This window comes from Rhinopithecus bieti, unplaced genomic scaffold (genome assembly GCF_001698545.2).
Source record: "Rhinopithecus bieti isolate Rb0 unplaced genomic scaffold, ASM169854v2 scaffold_2432, whole genome shotgun sequence".
Taxonomy (NCBI): domain Eukaryota; kingdom Metazoa; phylum Chordata; class Mammalia; order Primates; family Cercopithecidae; genus Rhinopithecus; species Rhinopithecus bieti.
The window spans coordinates 2,413,739-2,422,607 of NW_016804136.1; the positions used below are offsets into that span (position 1 = coordinate 2,413,739).

At 48.3% G+C, this 8,869-nt stretch overlaps 1 protein-coding gene across 1 annotated transcript in view; it reads left to right on the forward strand.

Annotated features, from left to right (window-relative positions):
• The first annotated feature begins 7,799 nt into the window (after nucleotides 1–7,799).
• Nucleotides 7,800–8,869, forward strand: part of SENP2 (SUMO specific peptidase 2) — a 45,924-nt gene continuing 44,854 nt past the window's right edge. The window contains exon 1 of the mRNA XM_017866395.1: nucleotides 7,800–8,107. Within this exon, the coding sequence (XP_017721884.1) occupies nucleotides 8,007–8,107 (101 nt within the window). The 5' untranslated portion in view covers nucleotides 7,800–8,006. The remainder of the gene's footprint in view (nucleotides 8,108–8,869) is intronic.

The following is an 8,869-nucleotide window of genomic DNA, read 5'->3' on the forward strand; positions in this document are numbered from 1 at the left end:
CCCAGGCTGGAGTGCAATGGCGCAATCTCTGCTTACCACAACCTCCGCCTCCTGGGTTCAAGTGATTCTCCTGCCTCAGCCTCCCAAGTAACTAGGATTACAGGTGCCCACCACCATGCCCAGCTAATTTTTTGTAATTTTAGTGGAGACGGGTTTTCACCATGTTGGCCAGGCTGTTCTTGAACTCCTGACCTCAGGTGATTCTCCTGCCTTGGCCTCCCAAAGTGCTGGAATTACAAGTGTGAGCCACCATGCCTGGCCTAAAATTTTAAAGTAGAGAGGGGGTCTCTAATGTTGTCCAGGCTGGTCTTGAATTCCTGGGCTCAAGCAGTCCTCCTGCCTTCACCTCCCAAAATGTTGGAATTACAGGCGTGAGCCACCACATCTGGCCTACTAAAAGTTATTTTTTTTTTAATTTAATGCATCCCACTGAAAAAGTTTTTTTTTGGTTTTGTAATTTGGTTTTGTTTTTCTTTTGAGACAGAGTCTCACTCTGTCACCCAGGCTGGAGTGCGGTGGCACAATCTCGGTTTGCTGCAACCTCTGCCTCCCAGGTTGAAGTGATCCTCCCACCTCAGCCTCCCCAGTAGCTGGGACTTCAGGCCCGAACCACCATGCCCAGCTAATTTTTTTTTTTTTTTTTGAGACGGAGTCTCACTCTGTAGCCCAGGCTGGAGTGCAGTGGCACAATCTTGGCTCACTGCAACCTCCGCCTCCATGGCTCAAGTGATTCTCGTGCCGCAGCCTCCTGAGTAGCTGGGACTACAGGTGTGTACCACCATGCCTGGCTAATTTTTCTTTTTGTATTTTAGTAGAGATGGGTTTCACCATATTGCCCAGGGTGGTCTTGAACTCCTGAGGTCAGGTGATCCACCTGCCTCGCCCTTCCAGAGTTCTGGGATTATAGGTGTGAGTCACTGCGCCTGGCTGCTAATGTTTGTATTTTTAGTAGAGACTGTGTTTCGCCATGTTGGTCAAGCTAGTATCGAGTTTCTAACCTCAGGTGACCCACCCGCCTCAGCCTCCCAAAGTGCTAGGGTTACAGGCGTGAGCCACTGCACCCAGCCATAATTTTTATTTTGAGATGGAGTCTCACTCTGTCACCTAGGCTGGAGTGCCACCCAGGCTGGAGTGCAGTGATGCAATTTTGGCTCATCACAACTTCTGCCTCCCAGGTTCAAGCAATTCTCCTGCCTCGGCCTCCCAAGTAGCTGGGATTACAGGCACGCACCACCACACCCGGCTAATTTTTATATTTTTGGTAGAGATGGGGTTTCATCATGTTGGCCAGGCAGGTCTTGAACTCCCGACCTCAAGTGATCCTCCCACCTTGGCCTCTCAAAGTGCTGGGATTACAGATGTGAGCCACCATGCCAGCCTGAAAAAGTTTAAATAAATAAATAAATAAAAATTTGAGGGAAGTGTTCAATATTTACATAATTTTCCATTGGTGCCACATATTTTAAATGTACTTGGATCTTAAACTGTTATTTTAAAATATTATTTTAGGGCCAGATTTCTGTTTTATTTTACTTAACTGGCTTCCCAAGCATTGGTCATGAAACTGGGAGCCTTTGTTAGACAATTGTTTCCTGTAGCATGCATGAAGGGTTGTCTCTCCACATGAGAAGCAAGTCTACGGAAAATTTCCGTAATTTGGAAGGTTGATCCTTGTAACATTTCTTGGGCCATCATTTAGAACCTTCATGAACCATTTAAGGGGTTCATGCTCTTTCACTCTGTACGGCATTTCTCACTTTGAGGAATCCCTGTCTTCTGGCTGCTCCTAAATTGCGGCTGCTTCCAGAGATACCTGTCTCTCTTTTCTAGGCTCTCCCCAGGGCCATCAGAAGTTAATTTTAGGGTTGGCCAGGCACGCTGGCTCACACCTGTAATCTCAGCATTTTGGGAGGCCGATGTGGGCAGATGGGCTGAGCTCAGAAGTTCCAGACCAGCCTGGGCAACGTGGCAAAACCCCGTCTTTACTAAATATACAAAAATTAGCAGGGCATGTTGACGAGGGTGCCTTTAGTCCTAACTACTTCAGCTACTTGGGAGACTGAGGAGGAAGGATGGCTCGAGCCCGGGGAAGTCAAGGATGCAGTGAGCCAAGATCGCTCCACTGCACTGTAACCTAGGTGACAGAGCAAGACCCTGTCTCAAAAGAAGAAAAAAAATTGTTTAAAGGTTGCCATATGCTCTATATTTTAAGTCAGACCACCCCAAACAAACCTGCCAAATTTGGTGAAAATCAATCCAACCGTTTTTAGTCATTTGGTAATAGAAAAAGAAACTTAATTTATAAATTTACCTTTCTTAATAAATAAGAGTATAAAATTTAGTTCCTTAACAACAACAGAAGAACAAAAGACAAAAGACAACAAGAGAGATCATCCTGCAAACAGCATAAGTTAACAAGATGAAAGGCAGAAGCAGAAATGTCTATTGCAACCGTGTGAGAAATGATCAGCCCCTATAAAGGACTGTAGTTCTGGGCCAGGTGCGGTAGGTGGCTCACACCCGTAATCTCAGCGCTTTGGGAGGCTGAGGTGGGTGGACCACTTGAGGCCAGGAGTTCATGACCAGCATGTCCAACATGGTGAAACTCCGTCTCTACAAAAAATACAAAATTAGCCGGATGTGGGGGCAGGCACCTGTAATAGCACCACTGCCCAGCCTGGGCAACAGAGGGAGACTCTGTCTCAAAAAAAAAAAAAAGGAAGGACTGTAGTTCTGATAGGTTTGGAAAGAGGAATGATACAGACCAGGCAAGTTAAGATTTATTAGATATGAGAAGGAAGGATAGGCAAGAGAAATGTTAAGCATCAGCTAGCTGTGCTGGGCACTGACTAGGCCCTTTGTCTATATAAACACTTTTCCTTTCCTTTCCTTTTCTTTCTTTCTTTTTTTTTTTTTTTTTGAGAGGGAGTCTTGCTCTGACACCCAGGCTGGAGTGCAGTGGCATGATTTCGGCTCACTGCAACCTCCACCACCCGGGTTCAAGTGATTCTCCTGCCTCAGCCTCCCGAGTAGCTGGGACTATAGGCGCACGTCACCACGCTTGGTTAATTTTTGTATTTTTTTAGTAGAGACGGGGTTTCACCATATTGGCCAGCCTGGTCTCAAACTACTGACCTCGTGATCCACCCGCCTCAGTGTCTCAAAGTGCTGGGATTACAGGTGTGAGCCACCATGCCCATCATCTTTTCTTTTCTTTTTTTTTTTTGAGATAGTCTCCCTCTGTCACCCAGTCTGGAGTGTAGTGGTGTGATCTCGGCTCACTGCAACATCAGCCTCCCAGGTACAAGAGATTCTCATGCCTCAGCCTTCTGAGTAGGCGGGATTACAGGCACCCACCACCACGCCCGGCTAAATTTTTGTATTTTTAGTAGAGACGGAGCTTCACCATGTTGCTCAGGCTGGTCTGGAACTCCTGACCTCAAGTGATCTGCCCACCTCAGCCTCCCAAACTGCTGGGATTACAGGCCTGAGTCACCGCGCCTGGCTCACAAACACATTTAACTATCATAGATCTGAGAGGCAGGTTTTATTAACTCCATTTTATAGATCAGGACACAGGCTTAGATAAGGTGTGGCGCTATGTCTCCACAGGAGGTGGGCTGGGCCATTTGCAGTCAATGTTGGCCAGTTTTATGATGAAATTTATGACACAAAAGGGGTATACTCACCTTTGGTATAGTATGGCCCAGGTTATTATTGCACAGATTGAATAAGATCAAAGTCTTCGTGTGTTGTCCTGTTGCACTGGAGGGCTATCAAGTGTGACCCCAATATATTGTTTTCTTTTTCCTTTCTTTTTTTTTTTTTTGAGACTATAAATCTCACTCTGCCACTTGGTATTAGGAGGACACGTTTTTCTTAAGTACCAGAAGAGTTTGTACCTAGAAAGACATAATCTTCAGAGTGGTGAATTATGTTGGATTTTAGGCACAATAGGCCTAAGCCAACACGACCTCCTCTAGGGGCCCTTACCCCTTCCCACAGATGGCCTAGAATTCTTTTCTGTCCAGGGGTCAGGAAAAACAAAGTTGAGAAGAAATTTGTTAACGTTCTTTGAATGCTTTAAAAGGGGAAATTTGCAAGACTAAAGAATGGATTGGAGGGGAGGTAGGTTTGGAGGAAGAAGGGGGTGGGGCCCTGAAAAGGCTTCAAGGAGCTGCTCTCAGCTGGAAGGGGATAAGCATCTTCTTGGAGAACTGGGGCATCTGGTTCGAACACCTACAAAAGCTTAAGCAATGAGGTTGTGCCCCTCTTGCAGTACAAAGCTGAAAATTATCCAAGCCGAGGGCAGATATCTCAATGTCCTTGTTACTCCATATGGCCTTGGGATTCTCCTATGGCCTTCCAGTAAAGAGCTGCTGGGTCCTGGCAAGGCTGCGGCAGTGGTGGAGTTGGGGTTAAGGATAATCCCACTCCTTGGCCAGTGGCTGGACAGTCACCCGTGTCTCTACTGTGGACCACAGGACAGCGAAGGCACCAATCGGCAGACAAGTCCCAGGTGGGAACGAGTATAAGGATGCGTCTCCTTTTCTTCCTTCTAGAGGGTAACTAAGCGGATATGGAGGGAGCATGCATGGTGGGAGGCTGAGGATTGCCACGTTCGTTTCTTGAGTTATTGTTTGCTGTTGGGGCCCTGGGATTCTGACTGAGATCTGTAATTCTGAAGCCTTCTCACTCTTCCTGGCGGATGGCCTGTGTTTCAGTATTGAGTTTGTAAGGGTGCTATTTATGGGGCAGGAAAAGGGAAAAAAAATGTGTTGTTGTGTTGCACCTCAGGGCTATCAAGTGTGACCCCAGTATATTTTTTTCTTTTTCTTTCTTTTTTTTTTTTTGAGACTATAAATCTCACTCTGTCACTCAGGCTGGAGTGCAGTGGTGAAATCACAGCTCACTGCAGCCTTGACCTCCCACCTCAGTCTCTCAAGTAGCTGGGACTACAGGCACATGCCACCACTCTTGGCTAATTAAAAATAATTTTTTTTTTAGAGACAGAGTCTCCCTGTGTTGCCCAGGCTGGTCTCAAACTCCCTGGCTCAAGTGATCATTTGGCCTGGACCTCCCGAAGTGCTGGGATTACAGGCATGAGTCACCACACCCAGCCTACCACAATATTTCTTAAATCTCAGTGGCCAGACCTGGAATAGGTTGCTATTCAAAAGCAGCTTGTAGTTTTTGTTTGTTTGCTTGTTTTGTTTTGTTTTTTTGAGACAGTCTCGCTCTGTCGCCAGGCTGGAGTGCAGTGGTGTGATCTCGGCTCACCACAACCTCCGCCTCCGGGTTCAGGCAATTCTCCTGCCCCAGCCTCCAGAGTAGCTGGGATTACAGGCACGCACCACCACGCCCAGTTAATTTTTAGTGGAGACGGGGTTTCACCATGTTGGCCAGGATGGTCTCGATCTCTTGACCTCGTTATCCGCCTGCCTCAGCCTCCCAAAGTGCTGGGATTACAGGTGTGAGCCACCGTGCCCGGCAGCACCTTGTAGTTTTCTATGTGTTTTTTTTTTAACTTGGAAAAAATTGGTCTCTTAGGATGTATGATTTGTGTTTAAATGAAGACTGCTCTTTTATTTGGGAGAATCCTCTCCCGGTACTTGAGTGGGCTTCTTGGTTTGGCAAAGGCAAAGCCCAGCTCTCATAGTGAGTGGAAGGGACAGACGTAACTGAACTGCTCTGCACAATAATGCCAATGGTTGTCTTTTGTTAATAGGAGTCCTGACTCTGATTACATTTACGGGGAGTCCAACCTGAAATATGTCGGGGTAGAGGTAGAGGGAAAAGTCCCTTCTGTTGACAGCTTGCCAAAGGTGTTAAGAGTAAAGGAATGGCCTTGAGGTGAAGGGAATTCCTTTGTGGGACAGGCCAGGGACTATAGATGCTGCATAATCTAATAGCCACTTCTAAGTCTTCTCAGCTTTGTAATGCCCCAAACTTTCAGCAACAGCCTGGTTGGTGTTTGCTATGCTTAGGGGAATAAGGGAGGGAGGTGTGTCCACACTTAAGATTTGCTTCCATCCTCTAGGATATGATCCCAGCCCCCAGGCCAGAGTGGTGGTAGCTGCAGGTGTGTGGCTGGTGATTCTGAAGCTCTAGGTGGTGGCTTGCAGCACAATTCTGGAATTTTTTTTTTTTTTTTTTTTTTTTTGAGACAGAGTCTTGCTCTGTTGCCTAGGCTGGAGTGCAGTGGTGTGATCTCCGCTCACTGCAACCTCCACCTCCCAGGTTCAAGCAATTCTCCTGCCTCAGCCTTACAAGTAGCTGGGATTACAGGAGTGTACCACCATGCCTGGCTAATTTTTGTATTTTTCTTTTTTAGTAGAGATGGGGGGTCTCACCATGTTGGCCAGGCTGGTCTTGAACTCCTGACCTCAAGTGATCTGCCTGCCTTGGCGTCCCAAAATGCTGGGATTACAGGCATGAGCCCACCACACCCGGCCTGGAATGCTGTCTATTGAGGAAAGGAAGAGGCTGAACTGGGGAATGCCAGGGTTGAAGTTCAAGCAAGTGTAAAACTCTGGCCTTAACTGAATAACAAGTAGGAAACAAGTTAGTCAGGAATGGATTTGTGGAGCATGAAAACCTTTGAGGATTCTCAGGATTGTTTGGAAGAGGGGACTGAATTTTCTATCACTAAGTAGGGTGGGATTTGTTTTCAGTTGGTAATTTTTTGATGGGGTGCGTCAGGGTCCCACTCTGTCACCCTGGCTGGTGTGCAGTGGCATGATCACGACTCAGTGCAGCCTCAACTTCCTGGGCTCAAGCAGTCGTCTCACCTCAGCCTACCAAGTAGCTGGGACTACAGGTTTGTGCCACCACACCCGGCTAATTTTTGTATTTTTTGTAAAGACGGGTTTTTACTATGTTGCACAGACTGGTCCCAAACTCCTAGGCTCAAGCGTTCTGCCCACCTCAGCATCCCAAAGTGCTGGGATTAAGGGCAGGAGCCACCGCGCCCGGCCTATAGTTGACAATTAACTAGAAATGTGACGTTGGAATTATAGCGGGAGGGTAACGAGACTCATTACTTACTAGCGCAGGGTAGGAGACATTAGTGGGCCGCAGGTTTCATCCTTAAATTTCTGTGAAGCCTTTCTTGAGGACATCTGCCCTTTCCTTCTCGTCCTCAGTGTGTGGTTTTCCTTTTTCTGGCTCCCACTGCACTCTGCACACACCTTTATCACAGTAACCACTTACGGTGTATTGTAACTTGTAATTATCTATGTACACGTCTCCAAGTAGACCTCAAGGGCAAGGGACTGGCGCTGGTACTCAGACCCCGGGTTCAAGTTCCAGCTGCGTCTCTAGCTAGTTTTGTGATCTTAGGCAAATAACTTAATCGCTCTATGACTCAATTTCCTTGACTTACAAAATTGGCATAAGACTGTCATATGCCGTTGCTGGGCATATTAAGGTGACAATGAGTGAAAAGTACGAGGCAAAAGGTAAGTGCAAAATAAAGGGCGCCTAAAACGGTAAATGTGTGTTAATTAACCTGAGCTACCTTTACGTGTGCACTCAGCAAACACTGAGCACCTATTCTCCTCTGGGACCCCGGAACGCCTCCTCCGGAATGGAGCAGCCTCACGTGTGGCCTGTGGGCCTTGTCCCACGGGCCGGCTCGGGATTGGCTCAGCCGAAGAGAAAACCCTGCCGACAGCCCTTTCGATCTCGTCAGCGATTGGGCCGGGACCGTCCCACAATTACTCTTGTTGCTGGGCTCGGAAATAGGGAGCGGTGCCAGGTTGCGCGTGCGCAGATTGAGAATGGCGCTTTCCGGTCGGGCGGGAGGAGGTGACGTCAGGAGTGGTGGCGGGCGGGGGCCTCTGGTAGCCCTGGGGACGCTGTATCTGTGGGCCCTTCACCCGCGTCACAAATCAGCGACCGAACTCTGGCGGTGGTGGCTGAGACGGCGAAGGCGGCAGCGGCGGCGACAGCTCTGGGGTTTGCGTCTCGGGGTGTGTCGGCCGCCGCTGCTGCTCGGGCCTGGTATGTACAGATGGCTGGTTAGGATTCTCGGCACCATTTTCCGTTTCTGCGACCGGTCGGTGCCCCCTGCCCGGGCCCTCCTGAAGAGGCGGCGCTCAGACAGGTGAGACCAGAGGGGGCTGAGCGCCGGCCTGGCCTTACCCCTCCCCACAGCAGGCTCCTCGGCGGTGATAGCTTTGATTCAGCCAGGCTCACCCGAAGCAGGTCGCCGGGATCCTAGTGACGTAGTCGCTCCCGCCGGGCTGTGGGGAGGCAGCTCCTGATGAAGGAGGAGCTGGTCGTCTTCGGAGCGGCCGGTGATGGCAGGGTCTTTGACATTCTTGTCAGAGGCCAAGCTGGTTGCTGATACCAAATGGGGCTTTGCCGCTCTTAGGCTGAACACTAACATTGAAGGAATACTGTCTTTGTTGTGGCTCACTGTTTACAAAGCACCCTTCCAAGTGTCATCTGCAGACATTAAGTGCAGTTAAAGGAAGTGAGATTCATAGCTTGCCCAAAGCCGTTTTGACTGCAAGTACTGTCCTTGCAGCAAGAAACAGTAGCTGTTTTGTTCTAAAACAGCTGTCAAACAGTGTGTTTGGGGCCAGAAGGGTTTTGTGCTTTATAATTAGTGAATGAGTAAAAAGGCTTAGGTGCCTCACTCCTTTAAAACAATCACTAGTCTATACTTTTTTTTTTTTTTTGTATTTTAGTAGAGACGGGGTTTCACCGTGTTAGCCAGGATGGTCTCGATCTCCTGACCTCGTGATCCGCCCGTCTCGGCCTCCCAAAGTGCTGGGATTACAGGCTTGAGCCACCGCGCCCGGCGAAGTCTATACTTTTAAATTCGGTTAAAATGTGGGGAAACTCAAAGCTGTTCTTTTCT